At 39.2% G+C, this 25,712-nt stretch overlaps 1 protein-coding gene across 1 annotated transcript in view; it reads right to left on the bottom strand.

Moving 5' to 3' along the window:
• The window catches only part of LOC150091194 (integrin alpha-9-like), a 504,992-nt gene that overhangs the window by 202,280 nt on the left and 277,000 nt on the right, over positions 1-25,712 (bottom strand). Inside the window, exons 12-13 of the mRNA XM_090389511.1 lie at positions 21,916-22,079; positions 5,440-5,518 (exon numbers count right to left, since the gene is read on the bottom strand). Of these exons, the coding sequence (XP_090245637.1) occupies positions 5,440-5,518; positions 21,916-22,079 (243 nt within the window). The remainder of the gene's footprint in view (positions 1-5,439; positions 5,519-21,915; positions 22,080-25,712) is intronic.

Genomic DNA, 25,712 nt, shown 5'->3' with positions numbered 1-25,712 from the left:
TGTTAAAAATAATTATGGCCAATTTCGGATGATCGTGATTGGCCTGTATAACTCTGTTTAAAGAGGAAAAGCCGATAAAGTTTCCTTTAACATAATATGGTTCGTGAATGAGTGCAATATCAATTGACTGTTCAAAAGTGCTATATCTATTTTCATCACTGACAATTCTGGATTTATGAGCATTTATTGTAATATTTTGAGAGATCCAGGAGTAGACTGAGGATTTAATTGCAAAGTAGAAGTAATGGCATGTGATGCAAGAAAGCAAGTGTATGAGCTTATGCAGCATCAACCAAAAAAAAAAAAAAAAAAATTTCACACAAACATTCCCTCTAAATGTTTGTCCAGTCCCTCCTTAAATTGATTTAACCTATCAACTTCCACAAACGACAGATGGAAGTTTGTTCCAGCAATTAACCACCCACTGGCTAAAGACAAATTTCTGCACATATATTCTACATCTGTCTTTCCTTAATTTGAATTTATGCCCTCTTAGGTTCGTAATCTGAACAAGTGGAAGAATCCCATCAGAATTAAGCGTGCTCAACCCATTCAAGGCCTTATACACCTCAATCAGATCACCATGCAGGTTCCTAGTCTCCCTGCACTGCAATTTGCAGAACTTAAGCCTCTCTTGGTAAGAGGATCCCTTCATTCCCCTCACCAATCAAGTAGGAGATCGTGAAGAAGAGGATAAATCGAGACTATTCATTATTGATTCTAGAACATGCCAGTTCTAGGTATTCAGAGCAATGTACATCTCTGATGGAATGATGAAACTCCTTTCTTCGACATTTAAAGTTAAACAACATGGGGGGGGGGACTTTATTTGAACAGTCGGAAAACATGTGACTGTTATGTACATGTTTGTTTGTTATTTGATTTTTAGGAGCATTAGCAACTAAGGCCATATTGCTCCAGGATATGCGGTGGACATTCCCTGACCTTTCCGCATCCTCTGTATTTGGTGGTGACAGGTTCGAACCCTGGTCTAATCAAGAAGCGTGTGCTACGCACTGCTGCTCCTTCCCACCTGGCTACGGAGGTGCCCACATGTGACTGTAAGATGGAAAGTTATATGTGCAAAACTGTTGTATGACCATAACCCAAGCACTGAAAATATCTTTTTAACAATGGTAAAAGGTTGATGACAGTGCAAGCTCCAGCCTAAGAAAATTTTGTTGAGTGAAGCAACACAAATGCATTGAGAAGGCTTATTACCCAATGCACTGTTTGAGTTGATTTACTTTTAGTGCCGAATCTGAAGGAAATTTCTTGTTTAGCTACTTCTAATGTGAATCCAAAGTCAAGTTAATTTTTATTAAATAAGTCCTCTGTAATTTATTCTTTTGAAAACACTTTTGGAATGTCATATATTAGCACTGATGGATTTGATCTTTTGGGAACTTCACAGGAAATACCAGCAGAAGAGATGGTATTGGAGTTAGCTATATTTACGAAATCAGGGTTATCACAGTATCAAGCACAATTCCTTTGTTATGCGTGGATTGTAGTGACAATTTTTACATTTCTGAAGTCTTTGTAATGCGTGGATTGTAGTGACAATTTTTACATTTCTGAAGTCTTTGTAATGAAATTCTTAATATCATCACTGGTTTCCAGTTCACTGTCTTCTTTAGCATGAATTATTAATACACTTTTTTTACTTTTTATGAATTATTAATACATTTTTTTAACTTCATCAAGAGAAGCCCTAAGTTTCTCTTATCTATGAGAAGTGCTGCTGTAATGGTTTCTAAAGTGGACCATTTCTCCAAAATAAAACTCCCAGAACTTTGGTTATTCATTTGACATCACACTTAAGGTGGCACATAATATCCTTCCTAAGGTTAGAAATTGCTTGAAGAATTGATGACGTATAATGATTATTGTTAGAATCAAAAAGGGAGCTATATCTACAACATTGTCTGTTTCATTTACATCTTGTGACAACTCTAGAACATAATATGGCACAGGTTGGCTAGAAGTAGGGCCTAGGTCAGAGATCTGAGTTTCTCTAGATTTCTGTGTTAATCCAACATCTTGAGACAAGAAATTTTCATCCAAACCAACCAAGGGTACAAAACGATTCAATAAATTTAAGTTTTTTGATCTTACCAATTAATGGAGGAAATTCCTCCAAGTTTGCAGATGACTTTTCATACATGAGTTATACATATTATTACTTAAATTATAATACTACTACACTTATAATATAGTGAATCAGTACCAGCTGAGGAAAAATTCACTATAATATCAGTAATTCAGTATATTTTTCTAAAATAAAGTTATTTTTTGATATTTTCTCCTTGTTGTAGTTCACAACCAATTCCCATCATTGAAAGTTCAGGGTATATTAAGTGATGTAGTCGGTCCTTCCTGCTGGACCAGAGAACAATATAATTTTACCCCATGCTTCAGACATTCTAGCTGACGAAGAGGGGTAATTGGAGTATGATGCTTTGACCTTGGTGGTAGTAGCCCTTCTGACCACCTGCGACCTTCGTCCTTTAACAGGCCAGCACAGCACAGTATATAGAAATAAGGACAGGTATCATCAAATTTAACAAATAAAATTAATTTACCTTTTCAGTTTTACGAAGAGCTGAGTTTACCATCATGAAGATGGGATCCTGACATTCACATTGACACCTAATATAATCACTTTTCTTTAAATTGAACACTACAATTTTTATTACAGGATGGAGCTATAAAACACTCAACTTGGACATAAGCTGTGCACACTCAGTGGGATTAGTTGAGCCAAAATCAGTCATTACAAAACTAATATTTGATTCCCTTGCATGAATTGTGTAATTGGAAAGAAAAATCATCTAGAAGCCACTAGCTGATTGAACAAACATAATTTTACTAACACTTTATATAAAATTTGAGCTAATGAAGAATTTCATAAAAGCTATCACTGGAATGAAAACTGCTATCAATATTTAAAAGTAGTTTTTGCTCATTAATGATGCAAAAATTTAAGGTGTATTATTGGTCAGCAGATTAGTTTCCTAAAAATAAATATTTTGAGAGAATATTAAATTCTTTGGAAATGGAAGTTTAGAAAGTCTTCAAGAAAGCTAGTGAACACTTTTTGGGCAACAATGGAGCTAAAAACTATAAAATTTTGATTGAGAATTTATTAAGCTTACCAGCATCTTGGTATGCCTGTAAAAATACACTTTGATAATTTCCATTTAGACTCCCTGCCCCACATATAACCTTGGACATATTAGTGATGAACATGGTAAACATTTTCATCACGCTATTACTACCATGGGTTGTTGTTGTTGTTCGGTTTTTAGGAGCATTAGCAACTAAGGCCATATTGCTCCGGGATATGCAGTGGTCATTCCCTGACCTTTCCGCATTCTCCGTATTTGGTGGTGACGGGCTCGAACCCCGGTCTAATCAAGAAGCGTGTGCTATGCACTGCTGCTCCTGCCCATCTGGCTATGGAGGCGCCTTACTACCATGGAAGATGAATATGATACTCAATATGCTGGCAGACTAATACTGGACTCTGACAGTGAGCCTCCTAACCATTACTTCCAAAAAGAAGGAAAAAAAAAAAAAAAAAAAATATATATATATATATATATATATATATTTTTTTTTTTTTATTCCTCTTATTGTAATACTTGTTAAAATTTCACTAAAAATTCAACTAAGTGCAACCTGCATTTCCTCTTTAAATCTATGTGTGCTAGGCAATACTGATTTCAAATCTGGATAGAGAACATCAAATTCCATGGGCTGTACCATATTTCAAAAGGGAAAAAAATCAAAAGCTTAAATTTTGTTGTCCAGCTGTAAATTGTTGGATTTCCATATTGAACTATTAAATGCAAAAAAAAAAAAAAAATAAATAAATAAATAAATAAAAAAAAAAAACTTTAAATACAGCATATTTTGAAAAATCCATAAGTAGTGATAAAGAGCTGTTCTTGTAATCCACTTCACAGAAGAACCTACAACTTTCAACATTTTATCAGTCTTGATCCCTAGATTTTAGCTGGCCTGTATATATATATATACACACACATACACACTGGTGTTCAAAGAAAGTGCAGCACCCCTTCAAATTGTAATTGTCGTCCAAATAACATAAGTATATGGCAATATTTCTTACAGATTGCATCAGATAAGATTTACATGCGTGGGCAATGATGAATATTGCATCAGCTGTTGCTTTCAGCTATATAAGCACACTCTGCAAGAGTTGCAGTCATTCCTTGCTTGTGTCAGGATGGCAAGTTACGTGCAGTTGACGGCATGAAGAAAGAGTGCTATTGTTGCTTTATGTGAGGAAGGATGTTCTTCCCATCATATTGCTTATAGAGTGTCTTGTAATCAGTTGACAGTGAGTAGATTTCTTTCCAAACTCAAGAATACTGGTTTTGCTGATAGGAAAAAAGGAACCGGATACAAATGAGTCTCTATGCCAAAACAGGATTGCGTTTTGAAGCACTTATGCCTTAAAACCCGTAACACTTCTTCGTCTGAGCTGAAAAGAGAATGGGAAGAACATACAGGAGTGGTAGCAAGTGCAGTAACAGTCAGAAGATGCCTCTTCAAAAATGGACTTGTAGCCCATCATCCTAAGAAGCCCCTCCTCACAGAAAAATGAAAAAGGCCTGATTAATTTGATGTAAGGAACATGTCAAATGGACCCCTGAGCAGTGTAAGTCAGTTATTTTCTCAAATGAGAAGAAATTTAACCTGCATGGTTCTGATGGGAGACAAACGATTCACCGTAGTTGTGGCAAAGAATACCATCCAGATTGTATGGTGTCTACAGTGAAATTCACTACCAGCCAAATGATATGGGGGTGCAGTTTATAAAAGGTTCCGTAAATGCCAATGAATACCTGGCTATATTGGAAGGCAAATTGCTGCCAACCATTAGAGGCCATTTCAACCTGACAAGTAGCTGCATCTTTCAGGATGACCTGCTCCTTGTCATCGGGCGAAATGTGTAAATAGGGATTTCTGTAGTTACTTTAGCTTCATTTCTGCATTAGAGGTTTGACAGTAATGTGTTTACATTTGTTACAGGTGTAAAAATGGTTGGTCCATTACAATTCTGAGCTGGCCAGGAAACAGCCTGGACCTGAATCCTATAGAGAACTGTTGGCATTGTGTGGAATCTGCAGTTACCAGAAAGATACCAAAGAACCTAAGTGAACTTCAGGAAGCCATAATTTATATTTGGAACCACGAAAAAGGGTTAGAAATGTGAAATTCCTAGGTGATGCACTTTCTTTGAACACCAGTGTATATACTTCAGTTGGGGTGTGTGTGTGTGTGTATAACCAGTGTTCTTATGTACCTCTGATAAAAATAACATTAGTTAATTGCTCCATGGTAAATTTTGCTTATAAAACAGCAAAATATAATAATATATAGCATGGCAGCAAACATTCTACTTACGAAAAATGTATGAATAAAAGGTACAATATCAGCTTTGAATTCCTCTTGACTATATTGAATCTGATCTCTATCAGCAACCCTAAAGATGAAAAATCAGACATCACAGATCTATCCCAATTCTTCCTCATTCAAGAAATGAATTAAAAGATAAGAATTTATAAAGTGAATTATAAAGTGAAAATCGAAATCGGGAAAGCATAAAAATAAACAAAACTAATTACATCCTACTGAACATTATGTTTAACACAGCAAAACCCCAGGGGCTCACATCTAGTGAGTATGGGCTGGGCAAATCCAGGGTCCTGAGCTGGATATCATCATTCTTCTCTTTCTTGGTGATTCCTTTCTTCTCTCTCTCTCTCTCTCTCTCTCTCTCTCTCTCTCTCTCTCTCTCTCTCTCAGGGTAATTTGGGAATTTTTTTTTTGGCTGGTGCAGCATAAGCCTCAGGCTTCCTTGCACCATATGGCTAATAATAATAATATTTCCCAGGTATCACCTATTATAAAATCCCAATGTTATTAGCTTTTTCACAAGGTAATATAGTGTAGTGTTCTACTTTTTTTTTTTTTTTTGTTTGTTCTACATTGCACCACAGTTTGTTTAAAGTTTAAACAACTTAACTCTAATTGGGTATTTGGAATCTTAATACTTTTCATTGTAAGAAATAGATGAACATAAAATTATTCCATTTTTCATTCATACATATATTATACATACATATGCACATATTTTTATACAAAAACCAATGAACAGTGATCAATAACATTACAAAAAACATTATAATTAATTTAATGCAAAATTTGAGCTTACTTGAATTAAAACAAATTTTCAAACATAGGTTATACGATTTTTAATTCCATCATAGCAGCAATGCTTGCCTGGCTTAATGGTTTAAGCAAAATGGGAGGAGTTCTGGGTGGGGGTGGAAGGACATCACCCAGTTGTTTATATTTATCCTTTATTTTCTGTGAAAATGCAGGGTAAATGTCTGTAAAAATATACTTTGTTCATTTCCATTTAGACTTAAGTCATCAAAATGATTTAAGTCATCCAAATATTGAAGTTATGTTTCTACGACCATAGTTGTACTAGGTTAATACAACTTGTTTCATTCAGCCATTAGATCAAGATTATATTCACCTTTAAAACTCATTACATCAGAAAAAATCGTTACAATAGATTTTGGAAAAAATTGATTCCGAATTTATTGAAGTAGACACGGAAACAGGGAAACATTTCTCAATTGTGGACTGTATCAAAATCATAGCTTTATTGCTCAAAGAAGTAAAACCGTCAATGTTAAATGCATGTGGAAAAATGAATGGCCAGAGCCAATCAAATCAGGAAATACAGTCAGTGGGATAGTAGAACTTGCTACGTCGGTGGGAGGAGAAGGTTTTAATGATATGACTACTGAAAGCCCTTGTGTGTATAGCAAAGTTGAAAGAATTGCCCTCCTCCCCACACTAGTGGAAAAGACCTGAGTTCGAATCCCGTCGATAATGGGAGGAATTTTTATGGCTCTTTTTCATAATGTGGCTGAGTTATTCGGTATCAGGAGAAGGAAGCATGGTTTCTTTTCCCGGAAACTTGGGTTTTTCATTCAGCAAATCAGAAAATTGACCTCAGGACACATGCAATTTATAGACAATATACGCAGAGCAAACATGGCCTTAGTCGCCGATGCTCCTAAAGAAATAAAATAAAAAAAAGATATGATTACTGAAGACATTCAAAAATTACTGATAGAAAAGGAGGCTGGCTGGTGAAGCAGATTTGGTGGAAATAGCATCGTAGATAAACTAAGCCAATTCACTGGATGAAAGCGCACATGAAAAATCTAAACTTCCAAATTTTACATTAAAAAGCATATGGGAAGGCATACAGTTAGCCAACAAACTATAATCTTATTTTTTGAATACAGATTTTTGAATGAAAGGAGACCAAAGTTCAAAAGGGAATTTCAAAAATGCTTAGTTCCATATGATGAAATGCACAGAGTTATCAAGCAAAAGCAAACAAAATCAGATTTCTGATTTTTTAGAGAGCAGAAGATATACGAAATCTAGAATGATGTATTTTTGTTAGCTTTTGGAACTTAACCTTAACCACCCTTTTTGTACTTTTTCTTAGTCTCATATACCACGGTTTCGTACAACACAACATTTTATAGGAACCTAACTACCGTGTTATACAAGGGTTATCTGTATTGTAATTACTTGCAATGAATGTCGGCTATTCCAGTTTGACCTAGAAACTAATGAGCAGTAAATGCCAAAGAAGTCAAAACATTCTGCAGAAAAAAAAAAAAAAAAAAGAATGTCAAAATCAAAAATGAAAACTTTCTTTTAATTTTCATTGATATTAAAGGAATTACTATGGCTGAATACAGTAGTATTAGTATTTGAATTAGTAGAGGCATATGATTCTAGATGCTAGAAAGCAAGCTTATGCAGAATCAGCCAAAATAAAAAAAACTTCCCATTTCACCTATCCATTTGCTCCAAATGTTTCTCTAGTTCTGCCTTAAATTTATTTCAGCTGTCAACTTCTACAACAGATGGAAGTTTGTTCCAGCAATCAACCACATGCTGGCTAAAGGAAAACTTCTGCACATGCATTCTACAACTGTCTTTCCTCAATTTGAATTTATGTCCCCTCAGGAGATTAATCTGGGCAAGAAGAACAATCCCATCAGCATTGAGCTTGCTCAAACCATTCCAGGCCTTATACACTTCAATCAGATCACCTCGCAGGTGCCTAGTCACTAGACACTGTAATTTACACATCTTAAGCCTTTCTTTCGAAGAGCAACCCTTCGTTCATTCACTAATCTTGTTGCCTTTCTCTGTATTCCCTCCGGCAGCTCTACATCCTTCTTAAAATGAGACCTCCAGACCTGTATACGTACTTAAGGTGTGACCTGACCACTGCTTTATACAAAGGGATAATTACCTATTTATCCCTGCTAGAAAAATTCGTGTATATCGTTGACAAGACACCATGAGTTACTATTGCACTGCTCAGAAAACTACATATTTAACTGCACAATCATACTCAGGTCCTTTTCATTCTCTACCACCTTCTGTGTAGTACCATGCAATTGATATATTACTCTGAAGTTACTGCTACCCATATGGCAGTACCTTACATCTGTCAATGTTAAACTTCAGTTGGCACCTCCCAGCCCATCTGCTCAACGTTTCTAGGTGATCTTGCAGTAGCGTACTGTCATTAGGGTCATTAACAACCCTATCAACCTTCATATCGTCTGCAAACTTAGACATTAAGCCTGATATACCTTCATTAATATTATTAATAAATACAGAAAACAATGTACCCAACACTGAACCCTGGTGGACTCTACTAATAAGATTAGTCCACGAAGAGCACTGTCCACTGATTTCCACTCTCTGACTTCTTAGGCGCCTCCGAAGCCAAGTGGGAAGGAGCAGCAGTGCGTAGCACACACTTCTTGATTAGACCGGGGTTCGAGCCTGTCACCACCAAATACGGAGGATGCGGAAAGGTCAGGGAATGACCACTGCATATCCCGGAGCAATATGGCCTTAGTTGCTAACGCTCCTAAGAAAACCAAATAACAATAACGAATAACATCTGACTTCCCCACTCAACCATCCATAGCAGAACCAACACTGAACCCTGGTGGACTCTACTAATAACATTAGTCCACGAAGAGCACTGTCCACTGATTTCCACTCTCTGACTTCTTAGGCGCCTCCGTAGCAAGTGGGAAGGGGCAGCAGTGCGTAGCACACACTTCTTGATTAGACCGAGGTTCGAGTCTGTCACCACCAAATACGGAGGATGCGGAAAGGTCAGGGAATGACTACCGAATATCCCAGAGCAATATGGCCTTAGTTGCTAATGCTCCTAAGAAAACCAAATAACAATAACAAATAACATCTGACTTCCCCACTCAACCATCCATAGCAGCATTTTGCCTTTAATGCCATACTGCTCCAATCTGAACAGTAGTCTTCAATGTGCAACATTATCAAAAGCTTTCCTATGATCCAAGTATAAGATATCAAATTTATTTTTTTTATCCAGTTCCTTTGTGACCACATCACTGTATCCAATCAAATTGTTCCGACAAGATTTATCCTTAACAAACCCATGCTGTGATTAACAGTAGCCACAGGCAGAGGTGAAAGTGATTCTTGCACTGCTTCTATTGGAATGAGCAGAAGCCTGAAAAACAAGATGCAGGATATTTCAGAGACTGCTGGGAGTCATTGCGGTACAAGTAAACACATGGGTTGTGTTAGGGCAGCTAAGAATAGAAACAGGTGCATGTATACTTGCGTGTGCACCAATGCTAGGAGTTTGGTAAATAAATTTCATGAATTTGAGATATTGCTCAAAACATCAAAGGCAGATATTGTTGGGATTTTAGAGACATGGGGTCACACAGATATAAGGAATGCAGAACTGCAATTTGGGGAGTACAATGTCTACAGAAAGGATAGACAGGATAGGAAGGGAGGAGGGGTTATGCTATTAGATAAGAAACACATAAAATCCAAGGAAGTGAAGCCAGTCGACATTGCTGGACAGTGCAGTGTCGAGTCAGTTTGGTGTGACATAAGCATTGGGAGGTCAAAATTGAGAGTAAGAGTGTGCTATAGGCCTAATGACTCTGATGAGTATAAAAAGAAACTGTACAAGGAAATAGAGTGGGCCAGTGAATCAGAGAGTCTTATAATGGGGGATTTCAATTTCCCAGATATTGACTGGAATTTGTGGGTTGGTCACTCATACACTAGCAAGGCTTTTGCGGATTTATTGGATGATTGTTTTCTACATCAGCATGTTCGGGAGACAAATAGAGGGAGTAATCCTCTTGATTTGATTATCAGTATTGATTCTTCATGCATTAAGAATCTGCAGATAAAGGAACCACTAGGTGGCAGTGATCACAGTGTGCTGAAGTGCGATTTACTCAAAGAGGTAACTGCCATCAGGGGTAAAGGGAAGGGTTATTGCTTTCGTAAAGGCGACTACGATGGTCTGAGACAGTATTAAAATTCTGTACAGTGGGACCAACTGATGATGTTACCAACAGCAAATTCAAAATGGGAAGCATCTTGGAAGCTACTGGGCTTTACATACCAACTAAGAAATATTGTTCAAGGTTTAGGACTAAATGGATGTCAGATGAACTAATGAGACATATGGCAGAGAAGAAAAATGCAGGGGATACATATAAATTAACACGTGACACAGAAGCCTATGATATATACAAGTTGATCTGTAACCAAGTTACAAAGGAGGTTAGGCAGGCGAAGGCAGATTACGAGAAATCCTTGGTATCCCTTGCCAAATCCTTGGCAAGGGATGCGAAGAAAAACAGCAAAGAGTTCTTTCCTTATGTAAACTTTAGAAGGAAAGGGATGAATCAGATTGGTCCACTTGATATTGATTGTTCAATTGTTGATGATCCTGCTCAGGTAGCTAACAAACTAAATGAATATTTTGCATCGAAATTCACACATGAGGAGTTCTTCAGCGAGGGGAATGCCAGAGGTGTATTCAACTCTGGCAGTGAGCTAGATAATCTTGTAATAACTGAGAGTAAAGTGGAGGAGAAATTGTTGAAGAAAAACACAAGAAAGGCACCTGGGATGGATGGGATCTATCCAGTTATATTAAAGGAGGCAGCAAAGGAAGTAAGCAAACCCTTAGCCATAATTAGAGAGCTTCCTTGGACTAAGGGGGGGGTACCCATAGACTGGATATGTGCAAATCTGACCCCAATTCACAAAGGAGGATCAAAGGCTGACACAAGTAATTATAGACATGTGAGATTAACTTCTGTTCATGGAAAATTAATGGAGGCACTGGTTAAAGAAGCACTGCAGGATTATCTAGACAAGACTTCAATTATAGCTCGGAAACGGCACGGTTTTGTTCAGGGGGAAGTCTTGCCTGACAAATTTGATTGGATACTATGATGCAGTCACAAAAGAACTGGATGCAGGGAATAACTTTGATATTATATACTTGGATCTTAGAAAGGCTATTGATACTGTTACAGATGGAAGAATGCTACACAAACTGGCGCAGTGTGGCATTGGAGGAAAATTGCTGCCATGGATAAAGGGATGGTTGAGGGGGAGAAGAGAGAGAGTGGTAATCAATGGACACTGCTCATCGTGGACTAATGTTATTAGTGGAGTACGCCAGGGTTCAGTGTTGGTTCCATTATTGTTTTCTGTATTTATAAATAATACTGATGATGGTATATCAAGCTTAATGTCCAAGTCTGCAGACTATACAAAGGTTGGCAGGATTGTTAAGGACACTACTGATGCTATGCTGCTGCAACAGGATCTGGAAAAGTTGAGCAGATGGGCTGAGAGATGGCAAATGAAGTTTAACATTGACAAATGTAAAGTACTACATATGGGAAACAGCAACCCCGGAGCAATGTATCAACTCTGTGGTACTACACTGACAGTGGTAGAGAATGAAAAGGACCTGGGGGTAATTGTGCAGGCAGATATGAAGTTCTCAGAGCAGTGCAGATGGGCTGCAAGAGTAGCTCATGGTGTCTTGTCAATGATATACAGGAATTTTTCTAGCAGGGATAAGAACGTGATTATTCCCTTTTATAAGGCAATGGTCAGGCCACACCTTGAGTACTGTATGCAGGTCTGGAGGTCTCATTTCAAGAAGGATGTAGAACTGCTATAACGAGTACAGAGAAGGGCAACAAGATTAGTGAATGGAACAAAGGGTTGCTCTTATGAAGAAAGGCTTAAGTTTTGCAAATTACAGTGTCTGGAGACTAGGCACCTGGTGAGGTTGTTGTTGTTTTTTGGTTTCTAGGAGTATTAGCAACTAAGACCATATTGCTCCGGTGAAATGCGGTGGTCATTCCCTGACCTTTCCGCATCCTCTATTTGGTGGTCACGGGCTCGAACCCCGGTCTAATCAAGAAACATGTACCGGCGAGGTAATCTGATAGAGGTGAATAAAGGCTTGTATGGTTTGAGCATGCTCAATGCTGATGGGATTCTTCGTCTTGATCAGAATAATCACCTGAGAGGGCATAAATTCAAATTGAAGAAAGATAGATGTAGGATAGATGTGCAGAAATTTGCCTTTAGCCAGCGGGTAGTTGGTCGGTGGAACAGACTTCCATCCCTTGTTGTGGAAGTTGAGAGCCTAAATAAATTTAAGGCTCAGCTGGACAGGTATTTCGAATGAACGGAGGGGTGAAATGGAAGTGGTTTTTTTTTTTTTTTTTTTTGGCTGATGCTGCATAAGCTTGCTTTCTTGCATCACATGCCTCTACTAATGCTAATGTGTCTGAACTATAACCAAAGTGATCTCTAGATCAGTGGCTCTCAACCTTCTTTTGCTCGTGGCCCCCTACTGAGTTTCTTTCACCTCTGTGCCCCCCACCATATTGTTTAATTATAACAAATGTATTATTAATAATAAATATGTACTTTATCAACTGCACTTTTTATTCATAACATGTATAATTTGTTTATAAGATAAGGTTTATTAATAATAGAAAAAGTCTTTATAAACAACAATCTTTATTTATATAATAGAATTTTTACTCATATAATATCTTGTTTATTCACAATATACAATTATGCTCCTAAAAAAATTACAATAATATTATTGTCCCTTAGTTTAGCAATGTCCTTGCGGATCTCACTAATTTCTTTTTTTATATTGGTACTAATTGTATTTTAGAAGTAAACTTTCTGGCTCACTTAACAGTTTCCATGGCCTCCATTTATGACTTTTACTTGTGGCTCCCATTGAGAACCACTGGTCTAGATGATCCTGCAGTGCTTCTTTAACCAGTGCCTCCATTAACTTCCCTGGAACAGAAGTTAAACTAACAGGTCTGTAATTACTTGTGTCACCATTTGATCATCCTTACTGATTTGGGGTCACATTTGCATAACTCCAGTCCATGGGTACCTCTGCTGATTCCAAGGAAGATCTCATAATTATGGCTAAGGGTTTGCTTACTTCCTTTGCCACCTCCTTAATATAACTGATAGATCCTATTCTCTCCAGGTGCATTTTTATGTTTATCTTCAACAATTTCTTTTCCACTTTGTTCTTAATTGTGAACCCCAGGGGCTCACATCTGGTGAGCATGGGCTTGGCACACCCAGGGTCCTGAGTTGGATATCATCATTCTTCTCTTTCTTGGTGATTCCCTTCTACTTCTGACTCTTGTTCTCTCTCTCTCTCTCTCTCTCTCTCTCTCTCTGGGTAATTCAGAATTTTTTTTTTTTTTTTTCGGTGGTGCAGCATAAGCCTCAGGCTTCCTTGCACAATATGGCTAATAATAATAATAATAATAATAATTGCACAACAGTCTGGACATATCCCTTGTGGACAAGATGGAAAAGGCTACCTACCTGATTGACATAACGGTGCCCAACACTAGCAATGTCCAGAAAACCCATGAGGAAAAAATTAGGAAGTACACGAACCTGAGACATGAGGTCAAGGAGATGTGGCATATACAAGAAGTATCGACCATCCTAATCATCTTTTCAACCACCGGTATGGTGCCAAAGACTCTACATTGTAGCCTAGCAGCAATTGGTCTCAAATAGAACAACTTCAAGGAACTCCAGAAAGTTGCAATCCTGAACACCTGTAGGATAGTCAGAGATTTTCTCGCCCAACAGTAACACCAGACATTACAACCACCCTGTGTTCTTGGAGCACTACCCGTCATGGAGTGGAATTCCCCAATCAGGAAGAAATAATATAAGAGCAACAATAATAATAAAAGTCACTGGAGTCACATATCTGAAGCCTAAAGACGAATATACAAAACACCCGGAGAAATACAGGCCAATCACCTGCCTCCCAACGAAGTACAGGATCCTGACCAGCTGATTAACCAAGAAGATATCAGACCACTTAGAGAGTCAGAACATAATGGCCGAACAGCAGAAAGGATGCAAGCAGAGGAGCAAAGGATACAAGGTGCAATTAACCATAGATGCTGCAGTTATGGAGCAAGCATACAAGAATGCTTCGACTCCATACCTCATAGCTGGTTAAAGAGACCCTGAAGGTCCACAAGGTCAATCCGATACTGACAAACTTCCTAGGAGCAACAGTGATGAAATGGAGTACCACCATTAAGGTCGAGAACATTACAACCAGACCAATCCCCATCAGAAGATGAATCTTTCAGGGAGATGATCTGAGCCCACTGTGGTTCTGTCTAGCACTCAACCTGCTATCCATCATGCTTACCGGCAGCAAGAATGGATATAACCTCAAAGAAGAAAAAACCTGTACACGATGCTCCACTGATATACATGGATGACATCAAGCTCTACGTGGCAACTGAGAAGCAACTCCAGCAACTATTCTGGTTCACCGAAGAATTCAGCAAGTACATCAGGATGAAATTTGGGCTAGACAAATGCAAGACCCATGACTGCACCAGGGAAATTTAGTCGGCCGAACCTACCAGCTGTTGACTGGTAAAGAGATCGAAGCTATGACAGAAGGAGAGACCTACAAATACCTAGGGATGATTCAGGCTCAGCACAGGGATGATTCAGGCTCAGGCTGATTGCTCCACAAACATAAAGAAGTGCCTGACTGAAAAATACCATCAGAGACTTAGAAGCCTGCTGAAAGCAAAAATGAATGGAGGAAACACAGTTAAAGCCATAAACACCTATGCACCTCCAGTACTAACATACTCCTTTGGGCACATAGATTGGACTAACACCAAGCTAGAGGATATCATGCAAAAGACAAGTACAATGATGACCAAGAGCCGTCAACACCACCGGAAGTCAGCAGTGGCGAGACTAACAATAGCTCAGAAAGAGGGAGGAAGGGACCTGATAGAGCAACAGAAAACAGTGATAGTTAACCTGAAGGATTACTTTGAGAACAACACAGCACTACTCCAAGGCCATAAGAAAGATAGATAAGTGGCATATCCCACTCAACCAAAGCAAGGAGACCCTCGGGCCTAGAACACAATAAACAAAGCTAGAAAGATGGGCAAAGAAGACACTCCATGGCAGACACTACAATGACCTCCATCAAGATCACATCTTTAACACTGCTTCCAATGCATGGCTCACAAATTGGAACGCTCTTCTCCGATACTGAAGGATTCATGCTGGCCATCCAAGACCAAGTAAATCAACACCAAAAACTACAGAAAACACATCGCAAAAGAACCTGGAATGTCAGATAACACATGTCAACGATGCCACATGGCCTCAGAAACGATTCAACACATCACAGTGAGATGCAAGGTGATCACCCAGACTGAGTACACTTGTAGAGATGAATGCATAGCCAGGATAATGAATCAGAAGCTAGCTAGGAAATACCAGTTGACCAAAGAAAGTGTACTGTACTACAAGTACGAACACCAGGCAGAGACCTCAGCCCTCAAGCTGTACTGGGACCGCACCATAATAACGGATAAGACCATCCCACACAACAGACCGGACATAACCCTTGCAGACAAGATTTAAAAGGCTACCTACCTGATTAATATAGTGGTTCCCAACACTAGCAAAGTCCAGAAAACCCATGAGGTAAAAATTAGAAAGTACACACAACCTGAGACATGAGAACAAGGAGATGCGCATATGCAAGAAGTAACCATCCCGATCACATGTCAACCACCGGTAAGGTGCCAAAGATCTTACATAGCAGCCTTGCAGCAATAGGTAACCCAGAGAACACCTACAAGTAACTCCAGAAAGTGACAATCCTGAACACCTGTAGGATAGTCAGAGAGTTCTTCGACCAACAGTAACACCAGACATTACAACCACCCTGTGTACTTGTTAGCAGTACCTGTCACAGAGTAGAATCCACCAATCACGAAGAAATAATATAAGAGCAACAATAATAATAATTAAAAAATCATTTAACTCGCTACCATAGTTTAATGCACCTCTGTTATTCCCCTCCCTGAGTAATTCCTCATGTGTAAATGTACATGGAAAATACTCATACTTTTTTTTTAGCTACCTGAGTAGGATCATCAACAGTTGAACCATCAATATCAAGTGGACCAATCTGATTCATCTCCTTCCTTTTAGAGTTTACATAAGTAAAGAACTCTTTGCTGTTTTTCTTTCCATCCTTTGCCAAAGATTTCTCATAATCTGGCTTTGCCCACCTAACCTCCTCTGTGACTTCATTACAGACCAACTTATATCTTCCATGGGCTTCTGTGTCACATGTTAATTTATATGTATCCCATGCATTTTTGTTCTTTGCCACATGTTTCATAGATGCCTCCGTAGCCAGGTGGGAAGGAGCAGCAGTGTGTAGCACACGCTTCTTGATTAGACCGGGGTTCGAGCCAGTCACCACCAAATACGGAGGATGCGGAAAGGTCAAGGAATGACCACTGCATATCCTGGAGCAATATGGCCATAGTTGCTAATGCTCCTAAAAAAAAAACCAAATAACAATAAATAATAACATGTTTCATTAATTCCTCTGACATCGATTTAGACCTAAATCTTGAACAATATTTATTAGTTAGTTGGTAGGAAAAGCCTAGTAGCTTCCAAGATTAATTCTTTGAATGCTTCCCATTTAGAATTTGCTGTTGGTAACATCATCAGTTGTTCTGTCTGTATAGACTTTAAAAACTGTCTCAGACCTCCATAGTCACGTGATAGTAGTTACCTCTTTGAGTAAATCCCACTTCAGAACACTGTGCTCACTGCCACCAAGTGTTTCCTTTATCTGCACATTCTTAGCATGAATAATCACTGCTGATAATCAGATCAAGAGTATTACTCCCTCTGATTGCCCCCAGAACATGCTGCTGTAGAAAACAATCATCCAGTTAATCCAGAAAAGCTTTGCCAGTGTGCGAATGACAAATCCACAAGTTCCAGTCAATATCTGGAAAATTAAAATCTCCCATTATAAAACAATCTGATTTACTGTACACTCTATTTCTCTGTACAGCTGTTCTTTACAGTCATCAGAATCAATAGGCCTATAGCACACTCCTACTCTCAGTTTCTCCTACTTTCCCAGTGCTTAGGTCATAGCAAACTGACTCAACACTGCAGTCCTCCTCCCTTCCTATCCTGTCTGTACACATTTACTCCCCAAATTTCAATTCTGCATTCCTTATATATGTGTGCGACACCACGTCTCTGATATCCCAATAATATCTGCCTTTGATGTTTTAACCAGCACCTCAATTTATCAAATTTACATTCTACACTCCTAGCATTGGTGTACATGCAAGTATACCACCTGTATAGCTACTGTAACACAGCAAGTATGGTGTACACGCAAGTATACGCACAAGTATAGCTACCGTAACACAGCCCATGAATTTACTTGTTCCGCAATGTCTCCCAGCAGTCGCTGAAATCCCTGGCACCTTGTTTTCCAGGCTTGTTCTCATTCCAATAGAAGTGGTGCAAGAATCACTTTCACCTCAGCAAACGGCTACTGTTAATCTATTAGTCGGTGTACCCCCCCCCCCAAAGCTAGCAGTTTTTCACCCCACCTAAGACTGCCTTGATAGCATCAGCAAATATTCTTGCACCTTTTCTATTTAAGTGTATCCCATCCCATCCCTGTAGAAGAAATCTCTCCTGTTAACAAGCATAGACCAGGCTGAAAAAAATTCTACTCCATGAGCTTTGTACAATCTCTCGAGGGCCAAATTGATTGACAAGGCTCTCATCATATACTCCCTCCTATCTTGTCTGGGCAGAATTGCAGACACTTTCAAATTCAACCCTAATTCACGGCTTTTTTTCAAAAGTGGCCTGTACTTGTTAAGTAATTTCACCGGTCTCCTACTCTTAATATCATTAGTGCCAACGTGTACAACAATATCACCTTTTGTGTCCTTAAAAGATGATATCTGCTCTAAATTGTCATCAACTTTTGTCCCTTGCAGATATACCCTGGTCCTGTTCCACCTATCCTTTTTGCACAATATACTCCTCGTTTCCCTGACAGTAGAGCCACCAACAGCTACTAGTTCCTGTGGGACCAGAGCATGCTGCTTTGGGAATTGCCACTGTGTTGTCTGATATTGAAGTGCAAGCTCTGGCGTTGATGTGGGCAGCTGAGAACTTGATGGGCCCTTCAATTTAAGTCCTTTGAGGGCATCCACCCTCTCCTTCAAGCTTCCATAGAGGCCCATAACAACGCTGAGTTGGTACCTCACTTCCTCACACTCCTTACATCGAGCACACACACACAAAGACATTCCCCTTAGGAATATCATGTCTCATTCCTGATTGTTCACAAACATCAAACAAGCAGTACATTTCAAAAGGCTGTGATTCAGAGGACAAATCACACTCCTCAGTTCTCCCTTGAGCCACAGCATTCCCACTATCTTGAGCCTTTTACTTTGCTACTCTGGTCTGATTCATGATTTTGATTCGATTTTAATACAATTCAAATATAAATTTAATACAATTAAAAATATTAGACTAAACTTCTATCCCAATGCAGTAATAACACTATATATATATTTCAGTATCAAGTATCAAGTTTTATCACCTTCCGAATTACATTATATTAATTTTTTGTCTCTTATCAAGTTTAAGTTATATGTACTAATTTATAACGTTACGTTTGTAAAATCTAAGTTGTTATATGTATTAAGTTAAAAAGTTACATTTGTAAAATTGTAGTATTTATAACAGATAATAAAACATTTCAATCAAACTGTCAATGAAATATAATATCAGGGGCTCACATCTGGTGAGTATGGGCTTGGCAAACCCAGGGTCCTGAGCTGGATATCATCATTCATCTCTTTCTTGGTGATTCTTTTCTACTTCTGACTCTCTCTGTCAGAGTAATGCAGGAATTTTTTTTTTTTTTGGCTGGTGCAGAATAAGCCTCAGGTTGTCTTGCACCACATGGCCACCAATAATAGTAATAATAATACATTGAAGAAGACAAGGCTGTGTCAAAAAATTCAATAGAAGAGATATGAATTGTGGAAGGATGGTTGGATGCTCCATCAAGACAATGCTTCAGCACACGTGCTCTTTTTTGCCAATTAATGGCCAAAAAACAAATTAGCATTAGCATTAGTAGAGGCATTTGATGCAAGAAAGCAAGCTTATGCAGCATCAGCCAAAAAAAAAAAAAAAAAACACCACTTCCACTTCACCCCTCTGTTCGTTCAAAATACCTGTCCAGCTGAGCCTTAAATTTATTTAGGCTATCAACTTCCACGACAAGGGATGGAAGTCTGTTCCACCAGCCAACCACTCGCTGGCTAAAGGCAAATTTCGGCACATCTATCCTACATCTGTCTTTCTCAATTTGAACTTATGCCCTCTCAGGTGATTATTCTGAGCGAGAGGAAGAATCCCATCAGCATTGAGCATGCTCAAACCATTCAATGCTTTATACACCTCTATCAGATCACCTCGCTGGTGCCTAGTCTCCAGACACTGTAATTTGCAAAACTTAAGCCTTTCTTCGTAAGAGCACCCCTTTGTTCCATTCACTAATCTTGTTGCCCTTCTCTGTACTTGTTCCAGCAGCTCTACATCCTTCTTGGAATGAGGCTTCCAGACCTGTATACAGTACTCTAGGTGTGGCCTGACCATTGCCTTATACAAGGGAATAATCACCTCCTTATCCCTGATAGAAAAATTCCTATATATCATTGACAACACACCATGAGCTACTCTTGCAGCCCGTCTGCACTGCTCAGAGAACTTCATATCTGCCTGCACAACCACCCCCAGGTCCCTTTCATTCTCTACCACTGTCAGTGTAGTACCACAGAGTTGATACGTTGCTCTGAGGTTGCTGTTTCCCATGTGTAGTACTTTACATTTGTTAATGTTAAACTTCATTTGCCACCTCTCAACCCATCTGCTCAACCTTTCCAGATCCTGCTGCAGCAGCATAGTGTCAGTAGTGTCCTTGACAACCCTGCCTACCTTTGTATCGTCTGCAAACTTCGACATTAAGCTTGATATACCATCATCAATATCATTTATGAATACAGAAAACAATAATGGACCCAACACCGAGCCCTGAGGAACTCCACTAATAACATTAGTCCACGATGAGCAGTGTCCATTGATTACCACTCTCTGTCTTCTCCCCCTCAGCCACCCCTTTATCCAAAGCAGCAATTTGCCTCCAATGTCACACTGCTCCAATTTGTGCAGCAGTGTTCCATGTGCAACAGTATCAAAAGCCTTTCTAAGATCCAAGTATATAATATCAAAGTTATTCCCTGCATCCAGTTCCTTTGTGACTGCATCATAGTATCCAATCAAATTGGTCAGGCAAGACTTCCCCTTAACAAAACCATGCTGTGTCCGAGCTATAACTGAAGTCTTGTCTAAATGATCCTGCAGTGCTTCTTTAACTAGTGCCTCCATTAATTTTCCTGGAACAGAAGTTAAACTCACAGGTCTATAATTGCTTGTGTCAGCCTTTGATCCTCCTTTGTGAATTGGGGTCACATTTGCACATCTCCAGTCTGCGGGTACCTCCCCTGAGTCCAAGAAAGCTCTCATAATTATGGCTAAGGGTTTGCTTACTTCCTCTGCTGCCTCCTTTAATATAACTGGATAGATCCCATCCACCCCGGGTGCCTTTCTTGTGTTTATTTTCAACAGTTTCTCCTCCACTTTACTCTCAGTTATTACAAGATTCTCTAGCTCACTGCTAGAGTTGAATACACCTCTGGCTTTCCCCTTGCTAAATAACTCCTCATGTGTGAATGTCAATGCAAAATATTCATTTAGTTTGTTAGCTACCTGAGCAGGATCATCAACAGTTGACCCATCGATATCAAGTGGACCAATCTGATTCATCCCCTTCCTTCTAGAGTTTACATAAGTAAAGAACTCTTTGCTGTTTTTCTTTGCATCCCTTGCCATAGATTTTTCGTACTCTGCCTTCGCCTGCCTAACCTCCTTTGTAACTTGGTTACAGATCAACTTGTATCTATCATAGGCTTCTGTGTCATGTGTTAATTTGTATGTATCCCATGTGTGCGTGAATTTGCACCTTACTTCCCAGAGCTAACCCCTTGTGACTTTTTTTTCCCTTTCCTAAACTGAAAAGTATACTCTGAAGAAACCCATTTTCAGTCCATTGAAGACATTCAGAAAAAAAAAAAAAAAAAACAGTGTTAAAAGGACTTACAAGAAGATGACTTCCAGAAATGTGTCTGTGCTTGGAAAAAACGTATGGAACAGTGTGTGCAAGACCAAGGCAATTATTTTGAGGGGGACTAACTTGTAAGGTATGAAATATTTCATTACATTTATTTTATTGCAGCAGTCTCATTATTTGATAGCCACACCTTGTGTAATGTTGCAAATGATACTCTAAACTCTAAACTAAAAAAGTTAAGGTATTTTGAATTCCTTAACTTTTTTATCATTTCATTTTTATACTTCAGTGAAGAATTTGACTTAAAAAAAACTTACCCTACAATGCTGATATCAGCTAGGGCAACAAAATGCATGTTAAGAACTGCGAAATTATCCATGTAATTAACTTCTTTACTCACTGTTGTTGCTGACAAATTAAGATGTATTTCTTCCACATCATTTGTTAACTTAGATGTATCTAACTTTATAAAAAACTGGTTCTGCAAAAAAAAAACAAACAAAAAAAAACAATAATAATAATAATATCTTAGAAATTATAATTAATTAATGATGGATAATTTATCAGTTATTAAGTTAGGAAAATATCACTTTTTGGTACATTATACTACTAGTAACAACATGAATATTATAAAATAAGAATCTGATATTAAAAATTATTAAGAAATTTATTAAATGCAATTATATTGAGATATGCAAAAAGTTATTAGATTTTCAGTATATGACTATAAGTAAAATTCTACATACATCTTCAGGGTAAAAACAAAATAATATATATCCTTATATTAAGATAAAAGCAGAGTCAAAGGGATAATTAATGCAGGAAGCAAATAAAAATCTTTGTCATTAAACTGCACAAAGGGTTTTTTTTTTGAAAGAATTTTAGAACGAAACAACATTTGTAGAAACACTCAAAATGTTTTTGAGTGCTTCTACCCACTCAAAAAATTGCCACCCTTAAAAAAAAAAAAAAAACTGAAGAAAGGGTTTTATTTTTGAAAGAATTTTAGAAGGAAACAACATTGGTAGAAACACTCAAAATATTTTTGAGTGTTTCTACCCACTCAAAAAATTGCCACCCTTAAAAAAAATAATAAAAAAAATTATTTTATTTGCAAAATGTTATTTGAAACCCTGGTCAAAACAACTGGAAATGAGGACCCCTGGGATGTCGTATATAGGGTGGTGATGAACTGACTCTCCAAGGGTGAGGTCATCCCAGCCACCGAAACCTCTCAAGGCACATATACCAGAACCTGACCAGAACAATCAGCAACATCCTGGATGCAACCATTATGCAACCTGCAATCCCTACTTCGCCAGAACAGATCAAACTGTGTGAGGACAACAGCGTCTATTGTCCCTCAGCAACAGAGGCCCCCTTCACTCAGGCTGAACTCCACATCATGGTAGCAAGGCTCCGGAACAGAAAAACACCTGGTGAGGATTATCTAGAGCTGGATATTATTAAGAAAGCTGGAGAGTACATCCCGGAAACCATCCTTGACCTATTCAATCACTATCTGACCAAAGGCTACTTCCCAATGGACTGGAGATCTGCTAGAGTCAAACTGCTATTGAAAAATCCAACAAAGCCACCAGACTTCCCGGAGTTATACAGACTGATCGCCTTACTGTCCATACTCAGCAAGCTCTTCAAGCACCTGCTCCACAATAAGATTGAATTCCACAACCAGAACGCAGGCCTGCTGTCCCTGAACCAGCACAGCTTCAGAAGGGGCCTCTCTACAGTGGACACATTATAGCACATTACTAATGTAGTTAACAACTGCATTCATAAATATCTCCTTACAATATCCATATACTTTGCCGGGATGTTTGACTCACTTGGTGGTCAAGTGTCCTCAGCAGACTCTGGGAGGCCAATATCCCCCCCCGCAACCTGTATAGCTGCATACAGGCATATCTCTCCAACCGAAGAAACATTGTAAGCAGTCCGTACTGCCACATAAACTGTACTGTACACCAAGGGTGCCCCCCACAAGGTTCAGTTCTCAGACTGCTATTGTGGAGACTGATCCTGGACGGCTTTCTTAACCAAAACCTCAACGGAGTTAACACCCTCGCCTATACAGATGATCTTATGCTACTGCTCAAGGCCAATAGCAGGGGACCAACTGGGGGCCATTGCAAATCAGGCCACAAAGGATGTGGCCTGATTTGATGAGTGATGGGTGAGTCTAAATTATCTGCATATATCACCCACAAAGACTTCATCAATCCTCTTAAAGGGCTCACTCAACGTGCAGAGACCTCCGCAGATAAAAATACAAGGGACTACCTTAAAACTGACAATGGAATTGAAATATCTCGGCCCTGTGATAGACATAACCTTTCACTCTCCCCACATGTCAACTATTTATTAACCAAAATCAGGAAATACTCCACCATGATCGCTACAGTAACTTAAAAGAAGAGGGACATTGTCCCTCTTCTACAGGGCAGCTTTCATCCCTGCTGCCTCACTCGCCACAGGCATCTGGTTCTCACAACCTCGAGTGTGCTGTACTGTGAGCATGCATATGCTCCAGGTTCTGGCGGGGCTCCTCCCTCCTAGACCTGGAAATCATTCGCTGTGGTTTACTATATCACTTATCAAAAGAAACATCTAAAGCATAGAATTCATGACAGAACCTAATAATAGCAATAGTATGGAGAACAAGGGCTCATAGCCCACCAACAACAAGCATGGCAGGCAAGAAGGGCAGACTCCAAAGGAGCTATAATGAGAAAGTTCATTCCCAACATAAGATAAGTATACTCGAGGCAACCACAATGGGTATCACCTGGCTTGTTCACCACCTTCCTACTCATGACTCCTTCAATGCAAAGCTGTCCTCTTTCCGCATCATGGACTCCCCAGCTGGCAACTGTGGGGAGGATGAGACATGGAATCATGTTATGTATGACTGCATCCTCACCACAAATAGTCACTTCTCACTCAAAAATCAGGAACAGTGCTACAATCTGAAGACCACTACAAAGCTCTTATCCACTTTGCACAGGAGCTCTTCATGAGGTGCAAGACCCTTCCGGCACCTCCTCTGCTGCAACCACCATAAAAAAGTTCTCTCCATACAAAAATGGTCTACCTATCTTCAACTGTTATGCAGGCTTCCGACCATATCGCCACAGAAAAAAAAAAAAAAAACTAGCTCTTCACCATCCCAGAGATCCAGCAACAAACTGGCACTCACCAATGACCACCCACTGACTGGGCCCCTGCAAAACTCACACTTCAATGAACGTAAGTTCACATAATGGAGGACTAAGACAAAAACTCCAATACATCGGATGAACAGCAACCTTGGACAGGACCTGCTCCCACACGAGACCTGAAATCAACCAGACACCTTTCCTTCCGGAGAGCATCTAACTGCCCTGAGAACTGTGACATCACTAGACCTAACTCAACTATGATTCTTGCAGCTCTGCTGCAAATGCCTTTGAACCCCTGTGCATCAGATGAACAGCAATCTCAGACAGGATTCATTTCCATGTGTGACCCACAACCATTCAGACTCCCTATCTTCTCGGATGTTACCTGTTCTGCGACACCACTGGACCAGACATAAATACGACTTCTGCAGCCATGCTGTCAACACTACTTGGCAATCTGAATAGGGTGCTCTTACCCTATTCACGTTCAATTCCCTATCCCTGCCTCACTGACCACCTGTGGTTGATTTCTCTATTGTCGCCATACCTCTGCCTTTCACATCCAGTCTTCAGCCTCTCCCCCCCCCCCCCATTCTACCTATACGCCAAACTGCAAAATCTAACTACATCCAAATTAAATTGTGTCTTCAAAAATTTTTTTTTTTTTTTTTTCTAAATCTAGCGTTCACCTCCGTGATAGAGTTTTTTTTTTTTTTTTTTTTTTAAGGCCCTAACCACTGGAATCTCAAGAAACTAAGTGGCAGGGCCCACCAGAGTAAAATATAGAGCTACTGTGTATCTGGTCTGCCTCCAGGAGGGTTGGTGTGGGCAATCGTCACTCCCATTAGGGGCCCAATGGCTAAATGGCCAGATGAACAACGGTACACAACACTACAACTCCCAAAGCCCACACAGTTTTAAATCTCTGGCCTCGA

Source organism: Mastigoproctus giganteus, chromosome 1, assembly GCF_048544385.1.
Source record: "Mastigoproctus giganteus isolate SK-2022 chromosome 1, ASM4854438v1, whole genome shotgun sequence".
Classification (NCBI taxonomy): domain Eukaryota; kingdom Metazoa; phylum Arthropoda; class Arachnida; order Uropygi; family Thelyphonidae; genus Mastigoproctus; species Mastigoproctus giganteus.
This window is presented reverse-complemented; position numbering and strand designations above follow the sequence as displayed.